The sequence below is a fragment of the Pholis gunnellus genome, assembly GCF_910591455.1.
Source record: "Pholis gunnellus genome assembly, chromosome: 4".
Taxonomy (NCBI): domain Eukaryota; kingdom Metazoa; phylum Chordata; class Actinopteri; order Perciformes; family Pholidae; genus Pholis; species Pholis gunnellus.
The window spans coordinates 3,918,773-3,932,417 of NC_136530.1; the positions used below are offsets into that span (position 1 = coordinate 3,918,773).

The 13,645-nt window shown below is 43.6% G+C and overlaps 2 protein-coding genes across 2 annotated transcripts; one reads left to right on the forward strand and one right to left on the reverse strand.

Annotated features, from left to right (window-relative positions):
• Positions 1 to 1,058: 1,058 nt before the first annotated feature.
• On the reverse strand, positions 1,059 to 3,883 carry mmachc (metabolism of cobalamin associated C). Its single transcript, XM_079158663.1, has 5 exons — positions 3,790 to 3,883; positions 3,112 to 3,309; positions 2,801 to 2,953; positions 2,507 to 2,683; positions 1,059 to 1,684 (listed from the first exon to the last, which is right to left on the reverse strand). Exons 1-5 carry the CDS (start codon positions 3,877 to 3,879, stop codon positions 1,502 to 1,504), a joined length of 801 nt encoding a protein of 266 aa, XP_079014789.1. The 5' UTR covers positions 3,880 to 3,883; the 3' UTR covers positions 1,059 to 1,501.
• A 263-nt stretch (positions 3,884 to 4,146) lies between these two features.
• Positions 4,147 to 9,831, forward strand: LOC306694812 (uncharacterized protein; the record flags this gene model as incomplete). Its single annotated transcript, XM_079157840.1, has 11 exons — positions 4,147 to 4,195; positions 5,602 to 5,679; positions 5,982 to 6,024; positions 6,194 to 6,354; positions 6,496 to 6,577; positions 8,392 to 8,566; positions 8,743 to 8,816; positions 8,989 to 9,065; positions 9,232 to 9,332; positions 9,442 to 9,534; positions 9,819 to 9,831. The coding sequence occupies exons 2-11, from the start codon at positions 5,614 to 5,616 to the stop codon at positions 9,829 to 9,831; spliced, it is 885 nt and encodes a 294-aa protein (XP_079013966.1). The 5' UTR covers positions 4,147 to 4,195; positions 5,602 to 5,613.
• Between the last annotated feature and the right edge of the window lie 3,814 nt (positions 9,832 to 13,645).

The following is a 13,645-nucleotide window of genomic DNA, read 5'->3' on the forward strand; positions in this document are numbered from 1 at the left end:
GAGGGGAGGTGTTTCAATAAACAGGTAGCTTAGTGAGAGAAAAAGTCTCAAATGATAAAAGCAAAGAGTAAACGGTGAGGGCAGGAGTGAGAGCACAGGCTGCTTAAATTTAAGAAAAACACAAAAGAACCGTTATATAAGATGCACTTAACAGTTGCGGAGGGTAGATGGTGGATGTACTTTGTAATCTGAGGCGGGTTTTCTGCAGTCGGTGGTTGACTTTATTGATCGCTGAACATCTGCAGACGCTTCAGAGGCAGCAGCAGGACAAAACCTCACTGTGTTAGCTGGAGAACAGCGACATCTAGAGGTGTAACAGCAGACGTGACTGCACTACATTTCTACTGCAGATACCTACTGTATACCAAAGAAGAAGAAGATGAAGAAGAAGAAGAGCACACATGAAACCCCTCACTGCTCAGTGCAGATGTCTACTGGTTGTTCTAACCGTGTATCAATGCTGTACTCACACATTGAATTATGTAAATGTGAACAATAAAACAGAAGCTCTGGCATGACTACTGTTCAGTTACAGTTTTGTCCTTTTTTCGGAGACGCTCGCTGTAACATTAGACAATATGGCGGACCTGAGTTTAGAATTGTCAACCGTCAAAGGCTCAGTGGCAGAGGCCAAATACCTGTGGAAAAAAACCATAACGTTAGCACAGAGAGATTTGGGGTAATGTCAACGTAAACTAGATTAACAGCTGTTGTTAAGAAAATGGAAATTTTAGGTTAATTGGACAGTTTTCGTGATTTTAACTATGCTAGCGTTAGCCAATTTTAAAGTGTAGTAAAAAAAAAGATCTGGCGTTATCTAACGGTAACTTCTGGTGAATTTAGGAGAAATCTACAGACGTAAATAGACAAAGTAGTAAAATAAACACCTACGTATATTTTTGATGTTGCATTTCCACAAGTCTGAAAGAAATCATATTTTTTAAGCAAAAAAAAGCTCAAAATTTCAAAATTGTTCATGATTGCATGAAAACCAATGTTTAGCCTGGGGGAATGAAATCCATGGATACATTTCTTTATTATTTGTAGTTATTGTTTATTTAGATGGCTTCACTCTAAAATCAAATAGAGATATTCTAGAAATGAGTAAAAAACAAAACATAAAGTGTCTTTTCTCTTCATGATCACATGAGTACATACGGATACAAATTAAAGGCAGTCTGGTGGTGATACATTTCTTTACGAAACCTCTTGTGTTGATATTGTGTCAAATGATACAAAGTCACTGCTGCTATTTAAACGTCAGGAGTTTGAGTGTGACACAAGCAACAAGGACACAAGGTGCGTTTCTTCTAAATAATTGGTTTTAACACACTCACAAGGTTTGCAACAGCAGCGGTAATGTTTAAAGCATACGTACATACATTTGAGTACGTTCCGGTTTCCATGAGAGGAGCTGCCTTTACATCAATATGATGAAACTCATCATATGGAGTCACTGAAAAGTTTCCCCTTGTACCTTAAACAAAGCTCCTACCAAAGCTCAGCCGTGTCCGGCCACCTGGCTCTGAGTGTCCGACGTCGTGTCGGGTTGATCGCTGTCTCTTGGCACGAAGCCCCAAGTCTTGAGCAGAGCGAACCGCTGAGCAGGAGGAGTGGCAAAGTAGTCCTTCTGTTTCTGAGAGTAGATCTGGACCGGACGCACGACGTCCCTGTAGCTCCAGTCCTGACGACGCACAAAATGTCTCTGATCAGCTTTGATTTATCATAAGTATTTGATTATAGGATTATTAGCTCAAAGTCCTTTTAGACTATTTGTTTTATGAGCATTGAGGATTAAGGCCTATTTGATCACATAGTGCACATGTTCTGTTTCTGAACCATTTGTTTGTTTTAAGTCTGTTACTTGTCTATTTTAAATGAATTCTTTAATGTTTTTTTTTCTTAAGTCTGTTGTTTGTTCTTTTATGTGTGAAACTTTTATAATAATAATGATATTAAACTTAATTTACAAAGCGCTTTTCAAAACATCTTTTGAAACATTTCAGGAGTTACATCCACTCGTACTGTGTTTAACTGTGTTTAATGTATAATCTCAAGCAATCCCATTTTACCAAAATCCAGGTTAAATTAGGATTTAACAATATAATACAAGAGTTGCTTGTAAATCAAACTGAAATGAATGTTAGCACGACGTCTAACTCGGGGTCTCCATATGTAGGAAGAAATGGTCAACAAAGAGAAATTATACTTTTTTGTTGTTGTTATGTTTGTGTCAAAACCTGAGATGAATTTATATCCAGCATCATGTAATGTCCTCATGGAAGAGACTTTATTCTATTCTCTTTATTCTCATCTCAGCACCAGAGAACTGAAACCTCAAGTCATCCAAGGAGGGGGCCCATGGAGCATCGAAACCTCCCCAGATGGGGGGGTCTTTTACCTACAGGCCACCTATCTGGAGGTCTTTGGCATGTTTGCTGTCCCCTGGTGTCCATTTAATGTGTGTGTCCCGGTTACTATGGCTGACGGTGCTGAGGTTCTGTACCTGCCAGCGAAAGTTGAAAGCCTCCAGCAGCTGTATCCTGCCCTCTCTGGAGGGCACGCAGTCCGAAGGAACAGGCTGCTGCATCTCAGAGCCCACCGTCACACCCTCGAACACCAACAGGGCTCTGATGGCAAACCAGCCCCCGAACCTCGGGTGTACACACACTCCGAACATCTTCTGCAGGTGGCAGAGAAGGGGGGGGGGGGTTCACAAAACAGAGGTGAGGAGACGAGAATGGAAAACACACTGTACTACAAAACTTAAGTTTATGAAACAGAAACCAAACGGCGTTACTTTTTCAGCCCAGGGTTGGTCTCTGACGTCAGGCTGCTGGTAGTAGAAAGCTGCTCCGGACACGTGAGCCGCAGTCTGCGCCAAAAACTTTGGCTTCCTGCTGGGCAGCATCTCGTAGTCGTACCTCACATCCACCTCCTGTCCTGGGAAACACTGCAGCGCAGGGAGAGGAAAGGCCACATCTAACCTGATCCTGATAATAAATACTGTCTGAATGTTTAGTTGTTGTGAATTCTTTTAAAGTGCTTTCTTGTGGAAAAATTGTGAATAAGGATAGAAACAAAATACAAGCCTGCTACTACACCACTTACCTGTGAGACAGCCGAGGAGACGCAGCGTTTGACGCACTGGTCTATGGGGTCGGACAGCCCCTGGCAGCCCCTCTCCTCCACGAAGGGCAGGAAGGCTTGTTCAAACATGGCGGGAGTGCTGAGCACCACCACGGCCAGGCTGTCATCACGGTGAGCCAGGCGCAGGGAGGGAGGCAGCATAGAGTTATACCAGCCAACCTGTGGGACAGAGAGGCACACGGGCAGTAACAAACAGTAGAGCCACTTTATTAGGTACACCTGAACAATCTAGTTCAACAGGTATGCTTTTATAATGCCTTTCATTTTGAGTTTGCAGAGGCGTAGAGGTGTAATTGTGGTGGTGTTGTACTGGACTGTATTATATTGTGAGGTGTTTCTATTATTATGCCCCCCTCAATCTACAACCTCAAGAATAAACAAGTTATTAAATGTACACAGTCACGACAATACCAACAAACTGAACATTATAGACTTCATGAAGGTAGAATTTATGGTGGAGCTGTTGCATTGAATTGCATCAGATTATACAGGTGTTCCTAGTAAAGTGTACACGCTGTGTGTGTATAGGCTTGTGATGTACTGTGAAGGTCGGTGCATGTATTGAATTATATTTTTCACACTTTGAAGCCCTTCCTGCTTTCGAGGCTACACATTGGGAAGAAATTAGTGCCACAATACCTTCAGAGGATAGATTTCAAATCCAATTTTTGATAAATGGTCTTTTAACAATCCTGTAATACCTTCCACATTGGCAGTGGAAGCCGCCATTTCTTCCATGTCAACACAAAGCTTTGGATTGTGGGATATGGTGTTCTTTGGCTAATCATTGGCAGAAATAAATCTAGACTCTTGACTTTTTTTTTGCAATAATTTCTTCCAACAAAACGAATGAATGCAATAACATATACAATACAATGTGTTTTGGAGAAATTTTGCTAAAGCACTTTATTTATTTGGTGATGAGTAACGACTGTAGTCACTCTCTACTACAATACCCAGAAAACCCCTCGCGACTACGTCACACGCAATCACGTCGCTGCTGTTATGGGCACCTGGATTTAAAAGTGGAGTCGCAGGATTTTCTGTGAGTAGCCTGATTAGCCAGCTAACATAAAACATTTAAAATAAATATTTACTATGTTTTCAGCGACAGGTTGTGTGTTATATATTCAATAGAAGGCTCCATTCAGTGTCGAGGAAACGGTCAATAATTAGCGTTACTTTGACAACCGAGACAGCGACGTAACGTTATGAACGCTGTAAGGAAAGTAACCGTAAAGCTGCTGCTGCTAACTGAAGCTTAGGACGACGTTAGCTATTTAACGGCTGCTATTCCACCTTTACGTCATCTTGATGTGTTTCGTGTGTGTGTGTTTTGCGATGTAACCTGCATCTACTCTGCCGAAGTGTCCTTGAGCAAGGGGGGTTCATACATCGCTTCCAGTTTAAGTCTGACAGACACACACACACAGACAGATACACACACACACACACACAGACAGACAGACAGACAATCAGACAGATACACACACACACACTACAGACAGACAGACAGACAGGCAGATACACACAGACAGACAGACAGATACACACAGACACACACTACAGACAGACAGACAGACAGACAGACAGACAGATACACACACACACACACACACACACACAGACACAGACAGACAGATACACACACAGACAGACAGATACAGACACAGATAGACAGACAGTTACTTTATTAATCCCGCTGCAGCAATTATGGTACAGGTAAATAAAATAGCTATTAAAAAGATATTAAATATATACAATGAAATATAATATTAAATTAACTAACTACGGTATTATTATTATTATTATTATTATTATAAACTAACTGAGGCTGAAGAGAGACTGGTCCACACTGGTCTGCAGAAACGATGCCGACGTTCTCGCTTTCGCCTTCATGCTATTTGTGAAAATGAAAAAGAAAAGGAGAACTCACCCAGTTCTTTCACATCTAGACCACATTGGACCAGATCCAGATCAAAAACCACTACAACTAGTTTTGTGAAACCTGGATGTGATCATCCCAGAGGAGCCAGTAACTCTTTAAAACACACTTTCAGATTTGTGAAACCTTTTATTGTATTTGTGAAAATGCTTAAAAGGGAGATTTCACTGACCAGCTCCAGATCATGAACCACCACACCTGCATCAGCGTCGTCCCGGAGATCAATTAAAGAGGCTCATCACATTATCAGAAAGCCTGCACATCCTGACTCCTCGGCTACATTTACCCGAGTAGCTGCTGCGCTACAAACATGCAAATATCCAGACGTGCTGTAATTTAAAACCCCCACAAAGTGTCAGAGATCTCTAGTAGGTTGTTACCTCACCGACCGGCCCCTAAAACACGTCTAGAGTTACTGCATCGCCAGCCCACGCTGGTGTTTGATGGTGTAACGCCACACAACACAAAAATCAACAGACTAATGCCCGTGAATGTTGCTTTTCTAGTTCAACTCTGACATGAACTGGGACAACCAGCTGAGCTCTATCCTGTCAGTAGCAGATGGCAGCGTTGCAAAGATGAGGGTGAGTAGATTCAAAGGGCCTTCCCCTTATTTATTAGTGATTTTAATGAGTGTGTGTGTGTGTGTGTGTGTGTGTGTGTGTGTGTGGTCTTACTGTACACAAAGGAGTAAATAACGTAGGAGAGCCATCACTGCTCTTGTGGTCAGTTGTGAACTGTCATGATTGGAGCTACCTGTAGATGGCAGTAATGCCCCACTAAACCTTTAACAGGGTCATTTATTTATGTAGATTAAATATGCGTAGTGAGAGTGAGAGTTTGGGAAATTCCTTACAGTGTGAAAGTGTTTTTAATGTGTCCATAGGAGAGACTGACCTCACCGGGGAAATTCTCCAAAGGAGGAGAAGGTGGGTGACCTTTTGTGTCGGTTTGTGAGTCATCATTAAAAAGTGGAAATGACCTTTTTTTCGTGTGTGAGCGTGTAACTTCCACCCTCACAGTAAAGTACAGATACAGACGGGAGGGAAAGTCGTTTGAACTCATCTGATTGTGGTCGAACGGGCCTTCTCCCCACAGATTTGTTTCCAGCGAGGGAGAGGATTCATGATCTGGGTCCTCCTGCTCTTCCTCCGCGAGCCCCGCTCCTCCTCCTCCGACAGCCCTCCTCACCTCTCGGCCCTCAAGTTCAGTGGGCCGACCTGGCCGCCATCCATTCACAGCTCCAGATACAGAGCCAGGTGTGTGACGGATTTGTTCAACCGAGCCGGAGCGCGCGAGATCAAATAGCGACCACGAAGGAGTCAAATAGCGTGTAATGTGTGATCCTGTTAATATTGACAGAATTCCATTTATTTTGTTGTTCCTAATGTGTTGTCAAGGCGATTGAGTCGCTCAGCCAGAAGCTCCATGACGTGGAGAGAGAGAGACAGCGTCAACAATGTCACATCCAGACACTACAAGGTAACCTGCTGCACCAGGACTGCCTACCTGAGATTATACCGGGTCACAAACACCGCAATCCACGCACACCCAAACTAAGTTATCAGGCCAGATATTAAAAACAATGCAGCATTTCAGCACAAACTCATCATTGTCACGTTGTTGACACACAAGTCTGTAGCTTCCAAAATATATTGTGCTATTCAATCCAACACTTGAGTCAGATAAACAAGTTTGTAGTCAAATCCAATTTCATCCAACACAGAATGAGTTTATTGTTTGATTTTAAACTCTTCTTGAAACTTGTGCCTCCTTTATTTTTGGATCATCTAAGTGTGTCTCCTCACCTCCACCGAACTCACACTTCAGCAAAAGTGAGACCATGATACCTCTCTGTTAGTCTTTAGTGTTGAACATATTACCAGTTAAAGCAGCGTGTGTCCCCAATGGAACAAAAGGAAATGTGCTCCTCCTGTTTGATTATCTCAGTCCCCCGATGACTTTAAAGACACGGTTGGTAGATTTAGGGACGTTTGGCGCGAGGGCCGTGAGCTGCTTTCATTGGAGCAGAGTTTGCAACACTGGGCCGGTTTTGTCGGTTGGATGATTTTTTAAATGTTGTTTACCCTCGCTAGTTCCTGAAGATTACTGACCGTAGCTTTAAGAGAAAACTTTATCTAATCGACCTCTTGTTTTAGCTGTTTAACCTTTGTTCCTCTGTATCTTATAAAACAGGATCTGCTGTACACACACTGTGTGTAATTAATTGACTTGATGAGTAAACAACAGAAAAGGCCTTCATCAAGAGGACTGCAGGCTATTTCAGCCTCTACTTGGATTCATAGGCCTGTTGGTTTGGATTGTGCAATTTATCTGTTTGAATGAAGCAGACGGAGATTTTTATTTTGGCTCACAACAGGAAAAATGCCTCCGTTTTTAGTTTGGGTTAAATACACTTTCATCAATTATCTCCATAATAACTGTGTATTAGTTTCATTTTATAGTTCCATACAATAATCTACTGTGAGGTTTGTGGAAATACGTACAAAACAACCACAAAACTAATTTTGACGCTTCAGAAGAGACGATTATCATGAACTTGTCATCGGTGCCACCGGGTCGGATTTTGCACGAAATGAGATGCAGGTTCACTAGAAACACCTTCAGCTCAGAGTCCAGCAGAGACCAGTCCACCACGGACAGACCCAGTTCCTCCAGCAGATACCAGTCCACCGCGGACAGATCTGGATCCTCCAGCAGATACCAGTCCACCGCGGACAGATCCGGATCCTCCAGCAGAGACCAGTCCACCGCGGACAGATCCGGATCCTCCAGCAGATACCAGTCCACCGCGGACAGATCTGGATCCGGCTTTGCTGCCGCCGTCGACCTGCAGTTGGACGCTCGGGCCGGAGGAGGGGAGCTTCCTGCCCGACGGAAGTGTCTCCTCCTCGGGCTGTACTGCTGGGCCCGCTGGACAGAAGGGAGGAACCAGAGAACCAGGACTGAGCGGGGTAGACCGTCAGGTTTTACTCTGGTGGTCTGAAACACGAGCACTTCCCTCCACAGAGACCGCCAAAATCAACACAAAATGAAAGTTCCTTGTAGTAACTTTAATAATTAAATATCCAATTATATATTAATGTGTACAAATGATGCCTCACCACGGTCCTACAGTACACGTCTCCTCTGCCACCCTGGTACTGTCTGGGAAACAAGCAAAATGCACTCAACGGAGCATTCATTCATAATTAACGACATTTATAAAAACCATGTGGATGTGTCCTCGAGGAAGCTAAACTCCCTTCCTTCCAGTAACCTCTCTTCTCCTCCAGAGGAGGTTCACCGGCTGCGTGAGGAGCTGAGGGAGAAGGAGAGAGAATCCAGGAGGGGACAGAGTCCAGGAGCCGAGAGGAAGATGGATCAGTGGAGGAGAGAGGTTGGACGTGAGCTGAGCAGTCTGCGGGGACACATCACCAGAGCCACGTCGCCAGGCAACCCGGAGGAAAGGTGCATTAGTGGTGGTGGTGGTGAAGTGGGGGGGGGGTTAGCTGATGACAGGTCCAGCTGAAGATTGAAATGAAAATGTTTTCAATTCACTGCAAGGTGACATTTTCATGTCAGGTCTGAAAAGAGAGAAAAAAGAAACAACTAGACCGCTTTATCTTCTTTTCTTTTCTTCACAGTTTCACTTCAAAGCTCCGCCGAGAGGAGCTGGAGCACCTGCGCAGAGAGGTGGACCAACTGAAGACACAACTAAGTGAGTCACGTGTGTACACACACACACACACACACACACACACACACACAGTAACCGTGCCCATGCATCGATTCTGCAGGACTGCACGTGTCCTAATCCCAACTGCTGGCCTCCAAAGGAAAGACGAGCACAGTCTTGTTCACAGCTCTTTCTTCTTTTTTCCTCTTGACAGGGAGACAGGGAGAGGACGCCTTCCTCCAGCAGTCAGAGGCCAGAGAGACCAGGAGACGGTACGAACACAGCTGCAAGGTACACACACACACACACACACACACACACACACACACACACACACACACACACACACACACACACACACACACACATTATATTAGCAGCTCGTGTTTTATTCCTCCACACGTGTGGTTTGTATTCTTTGAGCTCCTTCACCTTTCCCTTTGTGTGCTTTGTTCAGACACTGGAGGAGCTGACAGAGAGCTACAGAACTCACAGCTCTGATCTGTCAAAGACCCTCTCTCAGTATTCTCACACACAGCAGGAGGTCCGCCAGATCAGGTACATGTGTGAGCGTGCATGCATGCAGCTGTGTGTGTGTGTGTGTGGGTGTTTGTCTTTCTGTGAATTAACTTAGTATTATTCTTTTTTAATAATCTCTTTACAACAGAACTACTGTGTCAGATCTGAAAGAGGAGGTGAGGAGACTCATTCTCAAAGAGCGTCAGCCATCACCTTTGCTGTCAGCGCACACATCAGGCAGGTCTTCCTCCTTCTCTGGTCCTCACACACACACACACACACACACACACACACACACACACACACACACACACACACACACATATACATTAACGTATTTAAGGGGAGACTTACTACAGGTGAATAGGGTAAAAACTGTAACTAATTGATATCGTCTTGAAACTTCCCGAGTTGATTACTTACATAAAGACAATCATTTATTTTTTTATTACAAGGTTTTGGAAATTGTATGTTTAAATATGCAAATGAGACATTGTCTTATCAAATATGTTCATACATTTCCAGAATAATAATCTGAACATTGGAAAAAGCCAGGAGTCAAAGGTTTTTACAGAGAGAATTTTTTATATCTCTTTGTATCAAAAAATGCTGTCAAAAGCCATACAAATCTATTTATTTCCTCCATGTTTTTAAGAATACAATGTTGTACAAATCACAATATTAATGATGATGTGAACAAACCCCTCTATACACACCTTTAGAATATAGAGAGGAATGAAACTGGAAGGTTTGGTGTATGTAAGAGCTACTGAAGTGGAGATTTCTGGCTCATTACGAGAAAACAGCCTTTGAAGAGATGTTTTGGAAGATTACATACATTTTGAAGGTGAATATGGTAAAAAACAACAAAATAACTAATAGATATCACCTTGAAACTTCCTCAGTTCATTACTAACATTAAGACAATTCTTTTTTCTCATACAAGTTTCCTGAAATGTCATGTTTGAATATGCAAATGAGACATTATCTTAGGGTAACTTTTGGTGAATTTAGGAGACAAATTCACCAAAAATTACTAAGTAGTGAAATAAACACATAAATGTGTATTGTGGATGTTTGCTTTCCACTAGTCTGAAAGACGATATGTTATGAAGGCAAAATAGTCTCAAATTCTCAAATCTGATCAGTGTGTGAATACCGATGTTTTCGTGTCTCCCATCAACCATGTCTGTCTATGTGATTCAGGGGCGTCACCGCTCCCGCTCCCCACCAGCCGCAGTAGAGGGGTCCGAGCTGAGGAGGCGGACTCTGACTCAGAAGACTTCAGCCCGACCCCGAGCCTGGCTGAGGTCAGCTCGGATGATCAGTCATGGCTGGATGACAAAGACCCCGGTGAGGACAAACGTCTTCTTTTTTTAAATGCACCGAAGCCCGGTTGCCCCGTGCACCTCCAGGTACTAAAGCACAGCGCGCTGAGTCATCACAACACAAACATCACATGCTTCCGTCATGTCATTCTCTTAAGCCTTCGGTCCACCTACATGTGCACCGACATGTTCACACGAGAATGTAACGCAGGGCACCAGATGGACACAGAACGATGGCGGTTTACAGCAAGACGGGACGTGTTGTTCCCCCCTCCCGTCCCTCCCGTCCCTCCCCCACACATCTGGCTCAGCCTTCACTCCGATTCATCCCAGTAGATCTGACTCAGCGCTCGCCTGCGGTCGCCTGTTCAGCACACAGTTGGTTAAAGGAATAGTTTTACATGGTGGCAAGAATGCACGTTCGTCCGATAGCTCTCCGAACCACATCTGTTCTGGAGCCTCCGCAGCCTCACGGCGATGACAGGAATCCAGGAAGACACTATATTTATTTATTTATATATATATACACGTGTGTGTGTGTGTGTGTATATATATATGTGTGTATAATGTATGTATATATCAATGTGTATATATGTGTTTGTTAGTGAGTGACTGTTTGTGCAAAATGACCACAGAGTCTGTCTCATGTGAAGCGTTCAGTTAGAAGCGTAAACCACAGAGCCTCTGCTTCCTGCTGCTTCCAGCCAAGCAGCAGGAAGCAGAGGTGTCGGTTAGAGGCAGAGTTCAGCTGCTCTAAACAGCAGCACCAACGTTTCACAATGTTGCATAATGCTTCCAAGTTTAATTTACAATTTGATAATTCAGTTAACGGTTTATTTGATGAACTCTAGGGTGAAATAAATGCAGAGGGGGTGTGTCTCGAGCGTTTCAGGTGGACACACCAACATGAGAGCGGTGTTGATTTTCTTGTCAAGAAAGTGCATCAGCATATTTCCCAAAATGTCAAGCCATTCTTTAAAATGCATCACAAGTTTACACACGTTTTATGATGAAGGCAGAGAAGAAGAGTACAAAGAGACTAGAAGGAAAAGAAACTGGGTCATAAATGTACAGCACCATTGTGAGCATGTTGGTGAGCCCTCTGTGTTCTTTCTTATTTCTTCTCCAACTTTTTCTGAGAAACCAGTAAATTTGGTTTTGTGTGTGTGTGCACGTGCACGTGCACTGCTCACCCTTGAGACTTACCGTAACAGGAGGTTGATGTTCCCGGAAGAGATTACAATCTCTGCTCTAAATGTTTCCCAGAGTGATTTGGACCCATGAAGCCAGGCTAATTTGGCAATTGTTTACACACACACACGCACGCACGCACGCACGCACACACACACTTGTTTCACAGTTATGGGAAGACATTTGAATATTTTCCAGCCTAATCCCACAAGAGGCACTCAGTCACACACACACACACACAAAGTAACTGCTCCTTCTCTGCTCTTCATCTCTGCCAGCTCCTCATCAGAAGCCTCGAGTGCGTCTGAGCGTTCAGTCCAGACGGAGTGACTTCGCTGGTCCGGGATCAGATCTGGAGGATGATGACGACGATGATCTCCTTGATGAAGATGTCAACGCAGATTTAGGATCTGACCTAAGTCTTGATGACCTCTGACCTTTTTTTTTAATAAGGTGACTGTTATGGAATTGGACTTGGGAGGGATTCACCAACACGAGTGTATTTCTTATAGCTTCTCCAAAAACGCTACCTGAGATGTGTTGTTACTTTTAGCTTCAGCCCGATTCTGAAAAGCAAAACTCTAAAAATAGAAATAGTCGGGATAACACAAACAGCCATATGGCTTATTCCCTCTGTGGTCTCAAGAGAAAGGAAACAAAGGACGGAAAACGGCAGACCATTACAAACAACAAGTATTTAAGTCACCCTACTGAGTGTTATTACTGTTTCTTAAAGGGATAGTTTGGATATTTTGAAGTGGGGTTGAAGGAAGTTCTTATCCAGAGTCGGTGTATTACTACAGGAGTTTAGCACGGCTGCAAAGCAATGAACTGTTTTAGAAACCTACAAATATAAATATCAGTTTACGTGTACGCTTTGCTTTGTCATCAGATCTCTTCAAAGCTACAAGACTCCTTTTGACTAAAACAGCAATTTTACCTCACAGAACACGGGAGCTGCTCGTCTACCAGCCGGTTAGTTTCTTTGTGTTATTGCGTGACTTTGGTGAATCCGAACGATCCCTTTAAATCACAAAAGTCAGACAATAACACAACTAATGAGGCAACTCCTGTGTTCTGTGAGGAGAAATGACTGAGTCCTGTTGCTTTGAAGAGCTTCAGATCCCCGTTGGAAAGGGTTTTCTTAAGACAAGGTAAAGCTGTGAGAATATACTAAATATAGTGTACACTTCAAGATATTTCTTTAGGTGTCTAAAAGACGTGCTGCTGCCCTCGTTCACAGCAGTACATTACTCGCATGCTGGTACTCATTCAAAACACGGTGTTGGGGAAACTTTCTTTTATTGAGGGGAACTCTCAACTGCTATTTTTAAACAGGTGTTAATGAGAAACCCAGAAGCGTTAGGGACTTAAGACAGAGCACTAACGGGTTAATCACAACTTTCTTTCTTTTCAAATTGATTTTGAATAGATTTTGAATTGCTCTATTCATTCTTTAAACTGCCTGTTCCCATGTGACACCACAGTGAGTTGAAAGAAACCACCAAAAGAGTCGTTGCATTGTTTGCCCCTTCAAGTCTGGTAAGTGGTGTCTGCTCGAGGCGGAGGACCGTGATAGCCGCAAATCCTCTTTCAAATAACCGGCGGTAGCTGTCTCCGCATGCACAGACTGGTTGGATGCTGGGAACAAACCGAGGAGACGGGCAGCTGTTTAAGCAAAGCTCTCTGTGGGAGCTCCTCGATCAGGATCCGGTTTCATGACGGTGGAAAGCGTTTGTGGCTGCACAGTGGCACTTTTTGTAATCAGCTTTTTCTTCCCCTCAGTGTAAGCTCGACTGACGGCCGCGAAATATTTAATATCAGTCGCCCCAC

Coding starts and splice junctions, on each gene's coding strand:
- mmachc (XM_079158663.1), bottom strand. CDS start 3,879: ATGGCGGCTTCCACTGCCAATGTGGAAGGTATTACAGGATTGTTAAAA. Junction 3,310..3,789: donor TTGAAATCTATCCTCTGAAG/GTATTGTGGCAC, acceptor TCTGTCCCACAG/GTTGGCTGGTATAACTCTAT. Junction 2,684..2,800: donor ACCAACCCTGGGCTGAAAAA/GTAACGCCGTTT, acceptor TGCCACCTGCAG/AAGATGTTCGGAGTGTGTGT.